Here is a 20,949-nt window from a genome sequence, read left to right as displayed (position 1 = left end):
GGCTTTATAACTTAATGTTCATATTAGTGGTAGGTGGCTTTATAACTTAATGTTCATATTAGTGGTAGGTGGCTTTATAACGTCATGTTCATATTAGTGGTAGGTGTGTTTATAACATCATGTTCATATTAGTGGTATGAGGCTTTATAACATGTTCATATTAGTGGTAGGTGGCTTTATAACATCAAGTTCAAATTAGTGGTAGGTGGCTTTATGACATCATGTTCATATTAGTGGTAGGTGGCTTTATAACATCATGTTCATATTAGTGGTAGGTGGCTTTATAACATCATGTTCATATTAGTGGTAGGTGGCTTTATAACATCATGTTCATATTAGTGGTAGGTGGCTTTATGACATCATGTTCATATTAGTGGTAGGTGGCTTTATAACATCATGTTCATATTAGTGGTAGGTGGCTTTATAACATCATGTTCATATTAGTGGTAGGTGGCTTTATAACATCATGTTCATATTAGTGGTAGGTGGCTTTATAACATCATGTTCATATTAGTGGTAGGTGGCTTTATAACATCATGTTCATATTAGTGGTAGGTGGCTTTATAACATCATGTTCATATTAGTGGTAGGTGGCTTTATAACATCATGTTCATATTAGTGGTAGGTGGCTTTATAACATCATGTTCATATTAGTGGTAGGTGGCTTTATAACATCATGTTCATATTAGTGGTAGGTGGCTTTATAACATCATGTTCATATTAGTGGTAGGTGGCTTTATAACATCATGTTCATATTAGTGGTAGGTGGCTTTCATAACATCATGTTCATATTAGTGGTAGGTGGCTTTATAACATCATGTTCATATTAGTGGTAGGTGGCTTTATAACATCATGTTCATATTAGTGGTAGGTGGCTTTATAACATCATGTTCATATTAGTGGTAGGTTGCTTTATGACGTTCATATTAGTGGTAGGTGGCTTTATAACATGTTCATATTAGTGGTAGGTGGCTTTATAACTTAATGTTCATATTAGTGGTAGGTGGCTTTATAACTTAATGTTCATATTAGTGGTAGGTGGCTTTATAACATCATGTTCATATTAGTGGTAGGTGGCTTTATAACATCATGTTCATATTAGTGGTAGGTGGCTTTATAACGTCATGTTCATATTAGTGGTAGGTGTGTTTATAACATCATGTTCATATTAGTGGTAGGTGGCTTTATAACATCATGTTCATATTAGTGGTAGGTGGCTTTATAACATCATGTTTCATATTAGTGGTAGGTGGCTTTATAACATCATGTTCATATTAGTGGTAGGTGGCTTTATAACATCATGTTCATATTAGTGGTCGGTGGCTTTAACATCATGTTCATATTAGTGGTAGGTGGCTTTATAACATCATGTTCATATTAGTGGTAGGTGGCTTTATAACATCATGTTCATATTAGTGGTAGGTGGCTTTATAACATCATGTTCATATTAGTGGTAGGTGGCTTTATAACATCATGTTCATATTAGTGGTAGGTGGCTTTATAACATCATGTTCATATTAGTGGTAGGTGGCTTTATAACATCATGTTCATATTAGTGGTAGGTGGCTTTATAACATCATGTTCATATTAGTGGTAGGTGGCTTTATAACATCATGTTCATATTAGTGGTAGGTGGCTTATGACGTTATATTAGTGGTAGGTGGCTTTATAACATCATGTTCATATTAGTGGTAGGTGGCTTTATAACATCATGTTCATATTAGTGGTAGGTGGCTTTATAACATCATGTTCATATTAGTGGTAGGTGGCTTTATAACATCATGTTCATATTAGTGGTAGGTGGCTTTATAACATCATGTTCATATTAGTGGTAGGTGGCTTTATAACATCATGTTCATATTAGTGGTAGGTGGCTTTATGACATTCATATTAGTGGTAGGTGGCTTTATGACCATGTTCATATTAGTGGTAGGTGGCTTTATAACATCTGTTCATATTAGTGGTAGGTGGCTTTATAACATCATGTTCATATTAGTGGTAGGTGGCTTTATAACATCATGTTCATATTAGTGGTAGGTGGCTTTATAACATCATGTTCATATTAGTGGTAGGTGGCTTTATAACATCATGTTCATATTAGTGGTAGGTGGCTTTATAACATCATGTTCATATTAGTGGTAGGTGGCTTTATAACATCATGTTCATATTAGTGGTAGGTGGCTTTATAACATCATGTTCATATTAGTGGTAGGTGGCTTTATAACATCATGTTCATATTAGTGGTAGGTGGCTTTACAACATGTTCATATTAGTGGTAGGTGGCTTTATAACATCATGTTCATATTAGTGGTAGGTGGCTTTATAACATCATGTTCATATTAGTGGTAGGTGGCTTTATAACATCATGTTCATATTAGTGGTAGGTGGCTTTATAACATCATGTTCATATTAGTGGTAGGTGGCTTTATAACATCATGTTCATATTAGTGGTAGGTGGCTTTATAACATCATGTTCATATTAGTGGTAGGTGGCTTTATAACATCATGTTCATATTAGTGGTAGGTGGCTTTATAACATCATGTTCATATTAGTGGTAGGTGGCTTTATAACATCATGTTCATATTAGTGGTAGGTGGCTTTATAACATCATGTTCATATTAGTGGTAGGTGGCTTTATAACATCATGTTCGTATTAGTGGTAGGTGGCTTTATGACGTTCATATTAGTGGTAGGTGGCTTTATAACATCATGTTCATATTAGTGGTAGGTGGCTTTATAACATCATGTTCATATTAGTGGTAGGTGGCTTTATAACATCATGTTCATATTAGTGGTAGGTGGCTTTATAACATCATGTTCATATTAGTGGTAGGTGGCTTTATAACATCGTTCATATTAGTGGTAGGTGGCTTTATAACATCATGTTCATATTAGTGGTAGGTGGCTTTATAACATCATGTTCATATTAGTGGTAGGTGGCTTTATAACATCATGTTCGTATTAGTGGTAGGTGGCTTGATGACGTTCATATTAGTGGTAGGTGGCTTTATAACATCATGTTCATATTAGTCGTAGGTGGCTTTATAACATCATGTTCATATTAGTGGTAGGTGGCTTTATAACATCATGTTCATATTAGTGGTAGAAGGCTTTATAACATCATGTTCATATTAGTGGTAGGTGGCTTTATGACGTTCATATTAGTGGTAGGTGGCTTTATAACATGTTCATATAAGTGGTAGGTGGCTTTATGACGTTCATATTAGTGGTAGGTGGCTTTATAACATGTTCATATAAGTGGTAGGTGGCTTTATAACGTTCATATTAGTGGTAGGTGGCTTTATAACATCATGTTCATATTAGTGGTAGGTGGCTTTATAACATCATGTTCGTATTAGTGGTAGGTGGCTTTATAGTTCATATTAGTGGTAGGTGGCTTTATAACATCATGTTCATATTAGTGGTAGGTGGCTTTATAACATCATGTTCATATTAGTGGTAGGTGGCTTTATAACATCATGTTCATATTAGTGGTAGATGGCTTTATAACATCATGTTCATATTAGTGGTAGGTGGCTTTATAGACGTTCATATTAGTGGTAGGTGGCTTTATAACATCTGTTCATATTAGTGGTAGGTGGCTTTATGACATCATGTTCATATTAGTGGTAGGTGGCTTTATAACATCATGTTCATATTAGTGGTAGGTGGCTTTATAACATCATGTTCATATTAGTGGTAGGTGGCTTTCATAACATCATGTTCATATTAGTGGTAGGTGGCTTTATAACATCATGTTCATATTAGTGGTAGGTGGCTTTATAACATCATGTTCATATTAGTGGTAGGTGGCTTTATAACATCATGTTCATATTAGTGGTAGGTGGCTTTATAACATCATGTTCGTATTAGTGGTAGGTGGCTTGATGACGTTCATATTAGTGGTAGGTGGCTTTATAACATCATGTTCATATTAGTGGTAGGTGGCTTTATAACATCATGTTCATATTAGTGGTAGGTGGCTTTATAACATCATGTTCATATTAGTGGTAGGTGGCTTTATAACATCATGTTCATATTAGTGGTAGGTGGCTTTATAACATCATGTTCATATTAGTGGTAGGTGGCTTTATAACATCATGTTCATATTAGTGGTAGGTGGCTTTATAACATCATGTTCATATTAGTGGTAGGTGGCTTTATAACATCATGTTCGTATTAGTGGTAGGTGGCTTATGACTGTTCATATTAGTGGTAGGTGGCTTTATAACATCATGTTCATATTAGTGGTAGGTGGCTTTATAACATCATGTTCGTATTAGTGGTAGGTGGCTTTATAACATCATGTTCATATTAGTGGTAGGTGGCTTTATAACATCATGTTCATATTAGTAGTAGGTGGCTTTATGACGTTCATATTAGTGGTAGGTGGCTTTATAACATCATGTTCATATTAGTGGTAGGTGGCTTTATGACATCATGTTCATATTAGTGGTAGGTGGCTTTATAACATCAGTTCATATTAGTGGTAGGTGGCTTTATAACATCTGTTCATATTAGTGGTAGGTGGCTTTATAACATCATGTTCATATTAGTGGTAGGTGGCTTTATAACATCATGTTCGTATTAGTGGTAGGTGGCTTGATGACGTTCATATTAGTGGTAGGTGGCTTTATAACATCATGTTCATATTAGTGGTAGGTGGCTTTATAACATCATGTTCATATTAGTGGTAGGTGGCTTTATAACATCATGTTCATATTAGTGGTAGGTGGCTTTATAACATCATGTTCATATTAGTGGAAGGTGGCTTTATATGTTCATATTAGTGGTAGGTGGCTTTATAACATGTTCATATTAGTGGTAGGTGGCTTTATAACATGTTCATATTAGTGGTAGGTGGCTTTATAACAGAATGGCGCCGGAGAAGATGGCTGCCGTTTTACAGCCCTCTTACCAATTGTGCTAATATGTGTTTTTTCCCGCGTTATTTGTAATTTATTTTGTACATAATGTTTCTGCCATTGTCTCTAATAACCAAAAAGAGCTTCTGGATATCAGGACAGGGATTACTCACCTCGTATTGGACAAAGATTTTTTCTTCAATGAGTCGGACATGAAGGATATCCTACAGACATCCGACAAGGCCCAAAGAAAGAGACGGAGATATCGTGGACGTACGTCCGGGTGCCTCGTAAGGATCCGACGGCGAGCGAGTAAACTGCCGCTCCCATCAATCCTATTAGCCAATCTTCAATCATTTGAGAGATAAATTGGATGACCTAAGATTACGGTTATCCTACCAACGGGACATTAAAAACTGTAATATCTTATGTTTCACCGAGTCGTGGCTGAACGACGACATGGACAACATACAGCTAGCGGGCTATACGCTACATCGGCAGGATAGAACGGCTGACTCCGGTAAGACAAGGGGTGGCGGTCTGTGTATATTTGTAAACAACAGCTGGTGCACAAAATAAAATACTAAGGAAGTCTCTAGGTTTTGCTCGCCTGAGGTAGAGTATCTTATGATAAGCTGTAGACCACACTATTTACCAAGAGAGTTTTCATCTATATTTTTCATAGCTGTCTATTTACCACCACAAACCAATGCTGGCACTAAGACGGCACTAAATGAGCTGTTTAAGGCCATAAGTCAACAGGAAAACGCTCATCCAGAGGCAGCGCTCCTAGTGGCCGGGGACTTTAATGCAGGGAAACTTAAATCCGTTCTACCTAATTTCTACCAGCATGTTAAATGTGCAACCAGAGGGAAAAAAACTCTAGACCACCTTTACTCCACACACAGAGAAGCATACAAAGCTCGCCCTCGCCCTCCATTTGGCAAATCTGACCATAACTCTATCCTCCTGATTCCTGCTTTTAAGCAAAAACTAAAGCAGGAAGCACCAGTGACTCGGTTAATAAAAAAGTGGTCAGATGATGCAGATGCTAAGCAACTGGACTGTTTTGCAACACTGAAGCATGCATGAGAGCACCAGCTGTTCCGGATGGCTATGAGATCACGCTCTCCGTAGCCAATGTGAGTAAGACTTTTAAGCAGGTCAACATTCACAAGGCCGCAGGGCCAGACGGATTACCAGGACGTGTACTCCGAGCATGTGCTGACCAACTGGCAAGTGTCTTCACTGACATTTTCAACATGTCCCTGACTGAGTCTGTAATACCAACATGTTTCAAGTAGACCACCATAGCCCCGTGCCCAAGGACACTAAGATAACCTGCCTAAATGACTACCGACCCGTAGCACTGACTTCTGTAGCCATGAAGTGCTTTGAAAGGCTGGTCATGGATCACATCAACACCATTATCCCAGGAACCCTAGACCCACTGCAATTTGCATAACTCCCCAACAGATCCACAGATGATGCAATCTCTATTGCACTCCACACTGCCCTTTCCCACCTGGACAAGAGGAACACCTACGTGAGAATGCTATTCATTGACTACAGCTCAGCATTCAACACCATAGTGCCCTCAAAGCTCATCACTAAGCTAAGGATCCTGGGACTAAACACCTCCCTCTGCAACTGGATCCTGGACTTCCTGACGGGCCTCCCCCAGGTGGTAAGGGTAGGTAGCAACACATCTGCCACACTGATTCTCAACACGGAGGCCCCTCAGGGGTGCGTGCTCAGTCCCCTCCTGTACTCCCTGTTCACCCATGACTGCATGGCCAGGCACGACTCCAACACCATCATTAAGTTTGCCGACGACACAACAGTGGTAGGCCTGATCACCGACAACGATGAGACAGCCTATAGGGAGGAGGTCAGAGACCTGGCCGTGTGGTGCCAGGATAACAACCCCTCCCTCAACGTGACCAAGACAAAGGAGATGATTGTGGACTACAGGAAAAAAAAGAGGACTGAGCACGCCCCCATTCTCATCGACGGGGCTGTAGTGGAACAGGTTGAGAGCTTCAACTTCCTTGGTGTCCACATCACCAACAAACTATCATGGTCCAAACACACCAAGACAGTCGTGGAGAGGGCACAACAAAGCCTATTCCCCCTCAGGAGACTGAAAATATTTGGCATGGGTCCTCAGATCCTCAAAAAATTCTACAGCTGCACCATCGAGAGCATCCTGACTGGTTGCATCACCGCCTGGTATGGCAACTGCTTGGCCTCCGACTGCAAGGCACTACAGAGGGTAGTGCGTACGGCCCAGTACATCACTGGGGCCAAGCTTCCTGCCATCCAGGACCTCTATACCAGGCGGTGTCAGAGGAAGGCCCTCAAAATTGTCAAAGACTCCAGCCACCCTAGTCATAGACTGTTCTCTCTGCTACCGCACGGCAAGCGGTACCGGAGTGCCAAGTCTAGGTCCAAAAGACTTCTCAACAGCTTCTACCCCCAAGACATAAGACTCCTGAACAGCTAATCATGGCTGCCCGGACTATTTGCACTGCCCCCCCACCCCCACCCCCACCCCATCTTTTTACGCTGCTGCTACTCTGTTAATTATTTATGCATAGTCACTTTAACTCTACCCACATGTACATATTACTTCAACTACCCAGGTGCCCCCCGCACATTGACTCTGCACCGGTATCCCCTGTATATATAGCCTCCCTACTGTTATTTTATTTTACTTCTGCTCTTTTTTTCTCAACACTTTTTTGTTGTTTTATTTTACTTTTTTCTTTAAAATTAATTCACTGTTGGTTAAGGGCTGTAAGCATTTCACTGTAGTCTGCACCTGTGTATTCGGACGCATGTGATAAAATTTGATTTGATTTTGTGGTAGGTGGCTTTATAACATCATGTTCATACTAGTGGTAGGTGGCTTTATAACATCATGTTCATATTAGTGGTAGGTGGCTTTATAACATCATGTTCATATTAGTGGTAGGTGGCTTTATAACGTCTGTTCATATTAGTGGTAGGTGGCTTTATAACATCATGTTCATATTAGTGGTAGGTGGCTTTATAACATCATGTTCATATTAGTGGTACGTGGCTTTATAACATCATGTTCATATTAGTGGTACGTGTCTGTGAACCATTACCCCCCACATTACAGGATTCCCTCCCAGTTTGTTCCCTGCTGATTCTAGACTCCACTAAGCCCAATTTCTGAAAAACTATTTGCAAGTATACACAGTAACTCCTTTTCACCAACCAACCCTCAGTCCTAACCAGTGGTGGGATTTCTTAGTTGAAAAGTAATACATCACATATTACTAGTTACTATGTAACCAAAGGAAGGCGTTATGTTGCAGCGAGGCGAGCCACCCACACTCTACCAAAGATACTAATATGCAGTGGCGATTTTAACATGAACATTTTTGTGGGGGCAAACTCAATCAACAAAGCTCATATGCATCGAAACCTCTATATTACACATTGAATGCACTATAATAACCATTCCCAGAAATGTGTTTTGAGCCACGATCAGCATTATAGAGTAATGAGAGGTGAGGGACACCATGGTAGTCCAGCATTATAGAGTAATGAGAGGTGAGGGACACCATGGTAGTCCACCATTATAGAGTAATGAGAGGTGAGGGACACCATGGTAGTCCAGCATTATAGAGTAATGAGAGGTGAGGGACACCATGGTAGTCCAGCATTATAGAGTAATGAGAGGTGAGGGACACCATGGTAGTCCAGCATTATAGAGTAATGAGAGGTGAGGGACACCATGGTAGTCCAGCATTATAGAGTAATGAGAGGTGAGGGACACCATGGTAGTCCAGCATTATAGAGTAATGAGAGGTGAGGGACACCATGGTAGTCCAGCATTATAGAGTAATGAGAGGTGAGGGACACCATGGTAGTCCAGCATTATAGAGTAATGAGAGGTGAGGGACACCATGGTAGTCCAGCATTATAGAGTAATGAGAGGTGAGGGACACCGTGGTAGTCCAGCATTATAGAGTAATGAGAGGTGAGGGACACCATGGTAGTCCAGCATTATAGAGTAATGAGAGGTGAGGGACACCACGGTAGTCCAGCATTATAGAGTAATGAGAGGTGAGGGACACCACGGTAGTCCAGCATTATAGAGTAATGAGAGGTGAGGGACACCATGGTAGTCTACCATTATAGAGTAATGAGAGGTGAGGGACACCATGGTAGTCCAGCATTATAGAGTAATGAGAGGTGAGGGACACCATGGTAGTCCAGCATTATAGAGTAATGAGAGGTGAGGGACACCGCGGTAGTCCAGCATTATAGAGTAATGAGAGGTGAGGGACACCATGGTAGTCCAGCATTATAGAGTAATGAGAGGTGAGGGACACCATGGTAGTCCAGCATTATAGAGTAATGAGAGGTGAGGGACACCATGGTAGTCCAGCATTATAGAGTAATGAGAGGTGAGGGACACCGTGGTAGTCCAGCATTATAGAGTAATGAGAGGTGAGGGACACCGTGGTAGTCCAGCATTATAGAGTAATGAGAGGTGAGGGACACCACAGTAGTCCAGCATTATAGAGTAATGAGAGGTGAGGGACACCACGGTAGTCCAGCATTATAGAGTAATGAGAGGTGAGGGACACCATGGTAGTCCAGCATTATAGAGTAATGAGAGGTGAGGGACACCATGGTAGTCCAGCATTATAGAGTAATGAGAGGTGAGGGACACCACGGTAGTCCAGCATTATAGAGTAATGAGAGGTGAGGGACACCATGGTAGTCCAGCATTATAGAGTAATGAGAGGTGAGGGACACCATGGTAGTCCAGCATTATAGAGTAATGAGAGGTGAGGGACACCACGGTAGTCCAGCATTATAGAGTAATGAGAGGTGAGGGACACCATGGTAGTCCAGCATTATAGAGTAATGAGAGGTGAGGGACACCATGGTAGTCCAGCATTATAGAGTAATGAGAGGTGAGGGACACCATGGTAGTCCAGCATTATAGAGTAATGAGAGGTGAGGGACACCATGGTAGTCCAGCATTATAGAGTAATGAGAGGTGAGGGACACCATGGTAGTCCAGCATTATAGAGTAATGAGAGGTGAGGGACACCATGGTAGTCCAGCATTATAGAGTAATGAGAGGTGAGGGACACCACGGTAGTCCAGCATTATAGAGTAATGAGAGGTGAGGGACACCATGGTAGTCCACCATTATAGAGTAATGAGAGGTGAGGGACACCATGGTAGTCTACCATTATAGAGTAATGAGAGGTGAGGGACACCATGGTAGTCCAGCATTATAGAGTAATGAGAGGTGAGGGACACCACGGTAGTCCAGCATTATAGAGTAATGAGAGGTGAGGGACACCACGGTAGTCCAGCATTATAGAGTAATGAGAGGTGAGGGACACCACGGTAGTCCAGCATTATAGAGCAATGAGAGGTGAGGGACACCATGGTAGTCCAGCATTATAGAGTAATGAGAGGTGAGGGACACCATGGTAGTCCAGCATTATAGAGTAATGAGAGGTGAGGGGACACCGTGGTAGTCCAGCATTATAGAGTAATGAGAGGTGAGGGACACCGTGGTAGTCCAGCATTATAGAGTAATGAGAGGTGAGGACACCATGGTAGTCCAGCATTATAGAGTAATGAGAGGTGAGGGACACCACGGTAGTCCAGCATTATAGAGTAATGAGAGGTGAGGGACACCATGGTAGTCCAGCATTATAGAGTAATGAGAGGTGAGGGACACCATGGTAGTCCAGCATTATAGAGTAATGAGAGGTGAGGGACACCACGGTAGTCCAGTATTATAGAGTAATGAGAGGTGAGGGACACCACGGTAGTCCAGCATTATAGAGTAATGAGAGGTGAGGGACACCACGGTAGTCCAGCATTATAGAGTAATGAGAGGTGAGGGACACCATGGTAGTCCAGCATTATAGAGTAATGAGAGGTGAGGGACACCGTGGTAGTCCAGCATTATAGAGTAATGAGAGGTGAGGGACACCGTGGTAGTCCAGCATTATAGAGTAATGAGAGGTGAGGGACACCGTGGTAGTCCAGCATTATAGAGTAATGAGAGGTGAGGGACACCACGGTAGTCCAGCATTATAGAGTAATGAGAGGTGAGGGACACCATGGTAGTCCAGCATTATAGAAGTAATGAGAGGTGAGGGACACCACGGTAGTCCAGCATTATAGAGTAATGAGAGGTGAGGGACACCACGGTAGTCCAGCATTATAGAGTAATGAGAGGTGAGGGACACCACGGTAGTCCAGCATTATAGAGTAATGAGAGGTGAGGGACACCATGGTAGTCTACCATTATAGAGTAATGAGAGGTGAGGGACACCATGGTAGTCTACCATTATAGAGTAATGAGAGGTGAGGGACACCATGGTAGTCTACCATTATAGAGTAATGAGAGGTGAGGGACACCATGGTAGTCCAGCATTATAGAGTAATGAGAGGTGAGGGACACCATGGTAGTCCAGCATTATAGAGTAATGAGAGGTGAGGGACACCACGGTAGTCCAGCATTATAGAGTAATGAGAGGTGAGGGACACCACGGTAGTCCACCATTATAGAGTAATGAGAGGTGAGGGACACCACGGTAGTCCAGCATTATAGAGTAATGAGAGGTGAGGGACACCACGGTAGTCCAGCATTATAGAGTAATGAGAGGTGAGAGACACCACGGTAGTCCAGCATTATAGAGTAATGAGAGGTGAGGGACACCACGGTAGTCCAGCATTATAGAGTAATGAGAGGTGAGGGACACCACGGTAGTCCAGCATTATAGAGTAATGAGAGGTGAGGGACACCACGGTAGTCCAGCATTATAGAGTAATGAGAGGTGTGAGGGACACCGTGGTAGTCCAGCATTATAGAGTAATGAGAGGTGAGGGACACCGTGGTAGTCCAGCATTATAGAGTAATGAGAGGTGAGGGACACTGTGGTAGTCCAGCATTATAGAGTAATGAGAGGTGAGGGACACCACGGTAGTCCAGCATTATAGAGTAATGAGAGGTGAGGGACACCACGGTAGTCCAGCATTATAGAGTAATGAGAGGTGAGGGACACCATGGTAGTCCAGCATTATAGAGTAATGAGAGGTGAGGGACACCACGGTAGTCCAGCATTATAGAGTAATGAGAGGTGAGGGGACACCACGGTAGTCCAGCATTATAGAGTAATGAGAGGTGAGGGACACCATGGTAGTCTACCATTATAGAGTAATGAGAGGTGAGGGACACCATGGTAGTCCAGCATTATAGAGTAATGAGAGGTGAGGGACACCATGGTAGTCCAGCATTATAGAGTAATGAGAGGTGAGGGACACCATGGTAGTCCAGCATTATAGAGTAATGAGAGGTGAGGGACACCATGGTAGTCCAGCATTATAGAGTAATGAGAGGTGAGGGACACCATGGTAGTCCAGCATTATAGAGTAATGAGAGGTGAGGGACACCATGGTAGTCCAGCATTATAGAGTAATGAGAGGTGAGGGACACCATGGTAGTCCAGCATTATAGAGCAATGAGAGGTGAGGGACACCACGGTAGTCCAGCATTATAGAGTAATGAGAGGTGAGGGACACCACGGTAGTCCAGCATTATAGAGTAATGAGAGGTGAGGGACACCACGGTAGTCCAGCATTATAGAGTAATGAGAGGTGAGGGACACCACGGTAGTCCAGCATTATACAGTAATGAGAGGTGAGGGACACCACGGTAGTCCAGCATTATAGAGTAATGAGAGGTGAGGGACACCACGGTAGTCCAGCATTATAGAGTAATGAGAGGTGAGGGACACCATGGTAGTCCAGCATTATAGAGTAATGAGAGGTGAGGGACACCATGGTAGTCCAGCATTATAGAGTAATGAGAGGTGAGAGACACCATGGTAGTCCAGCATTATAGAGTAATGAGAGGTGAGGGACACCATGGTAGTCCAGCATTATAGAGTAATGAGAGGTGAGGGACACCATGGTAGTCTACCATTATAGAGTAATGAGAGGTGAGGGACACCATGGTAGTCCAGCATTATAGAGTAATGAGAGGTGAGGGACACCATGGTAGTCCAGCATTATAGAGTAATGAGAGGTGAGGGACACCATGGTAGTCCAGCATTATAGAGTAATGAGAGGTGAGGGACACCATGGTAGTCCAGCATTATAGAGTAATGAGAGGTGAGGAACACCACGGTAGTCCAGCATTATAGAGTAATGAGAGGTGAGGGACACCATGGTAGTCCAGCATTATAGAGTAATGAGAGGTGAGGGACACCATGGTAGTCCAGAATTATAGAGTAATGAGAGGTGAGGGACACCGTGGTAGTCCAGCATTATAGAGTAATGAGAGGTGAGGGACACCATGGTAGTCCAGAATTATAGAGTATTGAGAGGTGAGGGACACCACGGTAGTCCAGCATTATAGAGTAATGAGAGGTGAGGGACACCATGGTTGTCCAGCATTATAGAGTAATGAGAGGTGAGGGACACCATGGTAGTCCAGCATTATAGAGTAATGAGAGGTGAGGGACACCACGGTAGTCCAGCATTATAGAGTAATGAGAGGTGAGGGACACCATGGTTGTCCAGCATTATAGAGTAATGAGAGGTGAGGGACACCACGGTAGTCCAGCATTATAGAGTAATGAGAGGTGAGGGACACCACGGTAGTCCAGCATTATAGAGTAATGAGAGGTGAGGGACACCACGGTAGTCCAGCATTATAGAGTTATGAGAGGTGAGGGACACCATGGTAGTCCAGCATTATAGAGTAATGAGAGGTGAGGGACACCATGGTAGTCCAGCATTATAGAGTAATGAGAGGTGAGGGACACCATGGTAGTCCAGCATTATAGAGTAATGAGAGGTGAGGGACACCATGGTAGTCCAGCATTATAGAGTAATGAGAGGTGAGGGACACCACGGTAGTCCAGCATTATAGAGTAATGAGAGGTGAGGGACACCACGGTAGTCCAGCATTATAGAGTAATGAGAGGTGAGGGACACCATGGTAGTCCAGCATTATAGAGTAAAGAGAGGTGAGGGACACCGTGGTAGTCCAGCATGATAGAGTAATGAGAGGTGAGGGACACCATGGTAGTCCAGCATTATAGAGTAATGAGAGGTGAGGGACACCATGGTAGTCCAGCATTATAGAGTAATGAGAGGTGAGGGACACCACGGTAGTCCAGCATTATAGAGTAATGAGAGGTGAGGGACACCACGGTAGTCCAGCATTATAGAGTAATGAGAGGTGAGGGACACCACGGTAGTCCAGCATTATAGAGTAATGAGAGGTGAGGGACACCATGGTAGTCCAGCATTATAGAGTAATGAGAGGTGAGGGACACCATGGTAGTCCAGCATTATAGAGTAATGAGAGGTGAGAGACACCATGGTAGTCCAGCATTATAGAGTAATGAGAGGTGAGGGACACCATGGTAGTCCAGCATTATAGAGTAATGAGAGGTGAGGGACACCATGGTAGTCTACCATTATAGAGTAATGAGAGGTGAGGGACACCATGGTAGTCCAGCATTATAGAGTAATGAGAGGTGAGGGACACCATGGTAGTCCAGCATTATAGAGTAATGAGAGGTGAGGGACACCATGGTAGTCCAGCATTATAGAGTAATGAGAGGTGAGGGACACCATGGTAGTCCAGAATTATAGAGTAATGAGAGGTGAGGGACACCGTGGTAGTCCAGCATTATAGAGTAATGAGAGGTGAGGGGACACCATGGTAGTCCAGAATTATAGAGTATTGAGAGGTGAGGGACACCACGGTAGTCCAGCATTATAGAGTAATGAGAGGTGAGGGACACCATGGTTGTCCAGCATTATAGAGTAATGAGAGGTGAGGGACACCATGGTAGTCCAGCATTATAGAGTAATGAGAGGTGAGGGACACCACGGTAGTCCAGCATTGTAGAGTAATGAGAGGTGAGGGACACCATGGTTGTCCAGCATTATAGAGTAATGAGAGGTGAGGGACACCACGGTAGTCCAGCATTATAGAGTAATGAGAGGTGAGGGACACCACGGTAGTCCAGCATTATAGAGTAAAGAGAGGTGAGGGACACCACGGTAGTCCAGCATTATAGAGTTATGAGAGGTGAGGGACACCATGGTAGTCCAGCATTATAGAGTAATGAGAGGTGAGGGACACCATGGTAGTCCAGCATTATAGAGTAATGAGAGGTGAGGGACACCATGGTAGTCCAGCATTATAGAGTAATGAGAGGTGAGGGACACCATGGTAGTCCAGCATTATAGAGTAATGAGAGGTGAGGGACACCATGGTAGTCCAGCATTATAGAGTAATGAGAGGTGAGGGACACCACGGTAGTCCAGCATTATAGAGTAATGAGAGGTGAGGGACACCATGGTAGTCCAGCATTATAGAGTAATGAGAGGTGAGGGACACCGCGGTAGTCCAGCATGATAGAGTAATGAGAGGTGAGGGACACCACGGTAGTCCAGCATTATAGAGTAATGAGAGGTGAGGGACACCATGGTAGTCCAGCATTATAGAGTAATGAGAGGTGAGGGACACCACGGTAGTCCAGCATTATAGAGTAATGAGAGGTGAGGGACACCACGGTAGTCCAGCATTATAGAGTAATGAGAGGTGAGGGACACCACGGTAGTCCAGCATTATAGAGTAATGAGAGGTGAGGGACACCACGGTAGTCCAGCATTATAGAGTAATGAGAGGTGAGGGACACCACGGTAGTCCAGCATTATAGAGTAATGAGAGGTGAGGGACACCATGGTAGTCCAGCATTATAGAGTAATGAGAGGTGAGGGACACCATGGTAGTCCAGAATTATAGAGTAATGAGAGGTGAGGGACACCATGGTAGTCCAGCATTATAGAGTAATGAGAGGTGAGGGACACCATGGTAGTCCAGCATTATAGAGTAATGAGAGGTGAGAGACACCATGGTAGTCCAGAATTATAGAGTAATGAGAGGTGAGGGACACCATGGTAGTCCAGAATTATAGAGTATTGAGAGGTGAGGGACACCACGGTAGTCGAGCATTATAGAGTAATGAGAGGTGAGGGACACCATGGTTGTCCAGCATTATAGAGTAATGAGAGGTGAGGGACACCATGGTAGTCCAGCATTATAGAGTAATGAGAGGTGAGGGACACCATGGTAGTCCAGCATTATAGAGTAATGAGAGGTGAGGGACACCACGGTAGTCCAGCATTATAGAGTAATGAGAGGTGAGGGACACCACGGTAGTCCAGCATTATAGAGTAATGAGAGGTGAGGGACACCACGGTAGTCCAGCATTATAGAGTAATGAGAGGTGAGAGACACCACGGTAGTCCAGCATTATAGAGTAATGAGAGGTGAGGGACACCACGGTAGTCCAGCATTATAGAGTAATGAGAGGTGAGGGACACCACGGTAGTCCAGCATTATAGAGTAATGAGAGGTGAGGGACACCGTGGTAGTCCAGCATTATAGAGTAATGAGAGGTGAGGGACACCGCGGTAGTCCAGCATTATAGAGTAATGAGAGGTGAGGGACACCGTGGTAGTCCAGCATTATAGAGTAATGAGAGGTGAGGGACACCACGGTAGTCCAGCATTATAGAGTAATGAGAGGTGAGGGACACCATGGTAGTCCAGCATTATAGAGTAATGAGAGGTGAGGGACACCATGGTAGTCCAGCATTATAGAGTAATGAGAGGTGAGAGGGACACCATGGTAGTCCAGCATTATAGAGTAATGAGAGGTGAGGGACACCACGGTAGTCCAGCATTATAGAGTAATGAGAGGTGAGGACACCACGGTAGTCCAGCATTATAGAGTAATGAGAGGTGAGGGACACCATGGTAGTCTACCATTATAGAGTAATGAGAGGTGAGGGACACCATGGTAGTCCAGCATTATAGAGTAATGAGAGGTGAGGGACACCATGGTAGTCCAGCATTATAGAGTAATGAGAGGTGAGGGACACCATGGTAGTCCAGCATTATAGAGTAATGAGAGGTGAGGGACACCATGGTAGTCCAGCATTATAGAGTAATGAGAGGTGAGGGACACCATGGTAGTCCAGCATTATAGAGTAATGAGAGGTGAGGGACACCATGGTAGTCCAGCATTATAGAGTAATGAGAGGTGAGGGACACCATGGTAGTCCAGCATTATAGAGTAATGAGAGGTGAGGGACACCACGGTAGTCCAGCATTATAGAGTAATGAGAGGTGAGGGACACCGTGGTAGTCCACCATTATACAGTAATGAGAGGTGAGGGACACCACGGGAGTCCAGCATTATAGAGTAATGAGAGGTGAGGGACACCACGGTAGTCCAGCATGATAGAGTAATGAGAGGTGAGGGACACCACGGTAGTCCAGCATTATAGAGTAATGAGAGGTGAGGGACACCACGGTAGTCCAGCATTATAGAGTAATGAGAGGTGAGGGACACCACGGTAGTCCAGCATTATAGAGTAATGAGAGGTGAGGGACACCATGGTAGTCCAGCATTATAGAGTAATGAGAGGTGAGGGACACCACGGTAGTCCAGCATTATAGAGTAATGAGAGGTGAGGGACACCATGGTAGTCCAGCATTATAGAGTAATGAGAGGTGAGAGACACCACGGTAGTCCAGCATTATAGAGTAATGAGAGGTGAGGGACACCATGGTAGTCCAGCATTATAGAGTAATGAGAGGTGAGGGACACCATGGTAGTCTACCATTATAGAGTAATGAGAGGTGAGGGACACCATGGTAGTCCAGCATTATAGAGTAATGAGAGGTGAGGGACACCATGGTAGTCCAGCATTATAGAGTAATGAGAGGTGAGGGACACCATGGTAGTCCAGCATTATAGAGTAATGAGAGGTGAGGGACACCATGGTAGTCCAGCATTATAGAGTAATGAGAGGTGAGGAACACCACGGTAGTCCAGCATTATAGAGTAATGAGAGGTGAGGGACACCATGGTAGTCCAGCATTATAGAGTAATGAGAGGTGAGGGACACCATGGTAGTCCAGCATTATAGAGTAATGAGAGGTGAGGGACACCGTGGTAGTCCAGCATTATAGAGTAATGAGAGGTGAGGGACACCATGGTAGTCCAGCATTATAGAGTATTGAGAGGTGAGGGACACCACGGTAGTCCAGCATTATAGAGTAATGAGAGGTGAGGGACACCATGGTAGTCCAGCATTATAGAGTAATGAGAGGTGAGGGACACCATGGTAGTCCAGCATTATAGAGTAATGAGAGGTGAGGGACACCACGGTAGTCCAGCATTATAGAGTAATGAGAGGTGAGGGACACCATGGTTGTCCAGCATTATAGAGTAATGAGAGGTGAGGACACCACGGTAGTCCAGCATTATAGAGTAATGAGAGGTGAGGGACACCACGGTAGTCCAGCATTATAGAGTAAAGAGAGGTGAGGGACACCACGGTAGTCCAGCATTATAGAGTAATGAGAGGTGAGGGACACCATGGTAGTCCAGCATTATAGAGTAATGAGAGGTGAGGGACACCATGGTAGTCCAGCATTATAGAGTAATGAGAGGTGAGGGACACCATGGTAGTCCAGCATTATAGAGTAATGAGAGGTGAGGGACACCACGGTAGTCCAGCATTATAGAGTAATGAGAGGTGAGGGACACCACGGTAGTCCAGCATTATAGAGTAATGAGAGGTGAGGGACACCACGGTAGTCCAGCATTATAGAGTAATGAGAGGTGAGGGACACCATGGTAGTCCAGCATTATAGAGTAATGAGAGGTGAGGGACACCGTGGTAGTCCAGCATTATAGAGTAATGAGAGGTGAGGGACACCACGGTAGTCCAGCATTATAGAGTAATGAGAGGTGAGGGACACCATGGTAGTCCAGCATTATAGAGTAATGAGAGGTGAGGGACACCATGGTAGTCCAGAATTATAGAGTAATGAGAGGTGAGGGACACCATGGTAGTCCAGAATTATAGAGTAATGAGAGGTGAGGGACACCACGGTAGTCCAGCATTATAGAGTAATGAGAGGTGAGGGACACCATGGTAGTCCAGCATTATAGAGTAATGAGAGGTGAGGGACACCATGGTAGTCCAGCATTATAGAGTAATGAGAGGTGAGGGACACCATGGTAGTCCAGCATTATAGAGTAATGAGAGGTGAGGGACACCACGGTAGTCCAGCATTATAGAGTAATGAGAGGTGAGGGACACCACGGTAGTCCAGCATTATAGAGTAATGAGAGGTGAGGGACACCACGGTAGTCCAGCATTATAGAGTAAGAGAGGTGAGGGACACCATGGTAGTCCAGCATTATAGAGTAATGAGAGGTGAGGGACACCACGGTAGTCCAGCATTATAGAGTAATGAGAGGTGAGGGACACCACGGTAGTCTACCATTATAGAGTAATGAGAGGTGAGGGACACCACGGTAGTCCACCATTATAGAGTAATGAGAGGTGAGGGACACCACGGTAGTCCAGCATTATAGAGTAATGAGAGGTGAGGAACACCACGGTAGTCCAGCATTATAGAGTAATGAGAGGTGAAGGACACCGTGGTAGTCCAGCATTATAGAGTAATGAGAGGTGAGGGACACCACGGTAGTCCAGCATTATAGAGTAATGAGAGGTGAGGGACACCATGGTAGTCCAGCATTATAGAGTAATGAGAGGTGAGGGACACCACGGTAGTCCACCATTATAGAGTAATGAGAGGTGAGGGACACCACGGTAGTCCAGCATTATAGAGTAATGAGAGGTGAGAGGGACACCTCTCAAAATGTTTATTTTACTTCAGGATCAATTTCAGCAACGGTCTGCAATGTTTTGTGACATTAGGGTATTGGGATGCAGCCAAAACACTCGAGTGCTCTGCCTGCCGGTTTCAAAGATAACCAGCTTAACAATAAAGGAACAACGGTTTATAACGCTATTGCCTCGCTTCATCTATTGCATAGTTACAGTGGACTTTGCTATCACAGAATCGATCAACTGCAAAGATCAGAGGTGCACCCTCTATCCATTTTTATGGACAGCCGTCATGAATTCTCCAGATCAGATCATGGAAACACCATGTCCGGTGGGGAAATATTTTCTGAGAGTAACTTAAAGGTAACGCACGTGTTATTTGAAAAAGTAGCTAATAATATTACCACATTTCTGAACGTACATTACCGCAAAAAGTTATATTACTACTGTAACGCCTTACCCCAACACTGGTCCTAACTCCTCTCCCCCCTCTCTTTCGCTTTCTCTCTTTCCCTTTCTGTCTCTCTCTCCCCCCTCTCTTTCTCTCTCTCTCCTCCTTGTTAGGTGATGACCATCCAGATCAAGTGTTTTCAGGAGATCATAGAGATCGGCTACAGAGTCTACCATTCCTACGAGCTTCCCTGGTTCAGGACACTCAGCTGGTGAGGACCAACTAGATCTATCTTTCAATCTCTTGGTGATTATTTTCTCTCTCACCCTCCCCCTCTCTGCCTCTCTCTTGTTTTCCTATCGCACACAGAACCTTAAAGGTTACATTTACCAGCTCTGTGCCTCTCTCCTCCTCTCCCCCTTTCTCTCTCCTCCTCTCCCCCTCTCTCTCCTCCTCTCCCCCTTTCTCTCTCTCCTCCTCTCCCCCGCTCTCTCCTTCCCCTCTGCCCCTCTCTCTCCTTCCCCTCTCCCCCTCTCTCTCCTTCCCCTCTCCCCCTCTCTCCCTCACTCTTCTGACTCCCTCTCTCTTATCTCTCTTCTCTCTGACTCCCTCACTCCTCTCTCTGTGTCCCTCTCTCCATCTCCCCTCTCTCTGCCTCCCTCTCTCCGTCACCCTTCTCTTCTCCTCTCTCCCTCTCTCTCTCTTCTCCTCTCTCTCCCTCTCTCTCTCTCTGATTTCTCTCTCTCCCCTCTCTGTCTCCCTCTCTCCCTCTCTCTTCTTTCTGCCTTCCTCTTTCTTCTCTCCCCTCTCTGTCTCCCTCTCTCCCTCTCTCTTCTTTCTGCCTTCCTCTTTCTTCTCTCCCCTCTCTGTCTCCCCTGTCTCTCCTCTCTTCTCTCCCCTCTCTGTCTCCCTCTCTCCCTCTCCCCTCTCTGT

General features: G+C 44.4%; 1 protein-coding gene across 1 annotated transcript in view; it reads left to right on the top strand.

The window, feature by feature from the left end:
- LOC121584482 (phosphatidate cytidylyltransferase 1) overlaps positions 1–20,949 on the top strand; it is a 91,616-nt gene that overhangs the window by 41,195 nt on the left and 29,472 nt on the right. Inside the window, exon 4 of the mRNA XM_041900376.2 lies at positions 20,190–20,287. Coding sequence (XP_041756310.1) covers positions 20,190–20,287 — 98 coding nt within the window. The remainder of the gene's footprint in view (positions 1–20,189; positions 20,288–20,949) is intronic.

This window comes from Coregonus clupeaformis, chromosome 16, assembly GCF_020615455.1.
Source record: "Coregonus clupeaformis isolate EN_2021a chromosome 16, ASM2061545v1, whole genome shotgun sequence".
In the NCBI taxonomy this organism is placed as follows: domain Eukaryota; kingdom Metazoa; phylum Chordata; class Actinopteri; order Salmoniformes; family Salmonidae; genus Coregonus; species Coregonus clupeaformis.
Note: the sequence above shows the minus strand (reverse complement) of the source record. Positions and strands in the feature narration are given on the sequence as shown.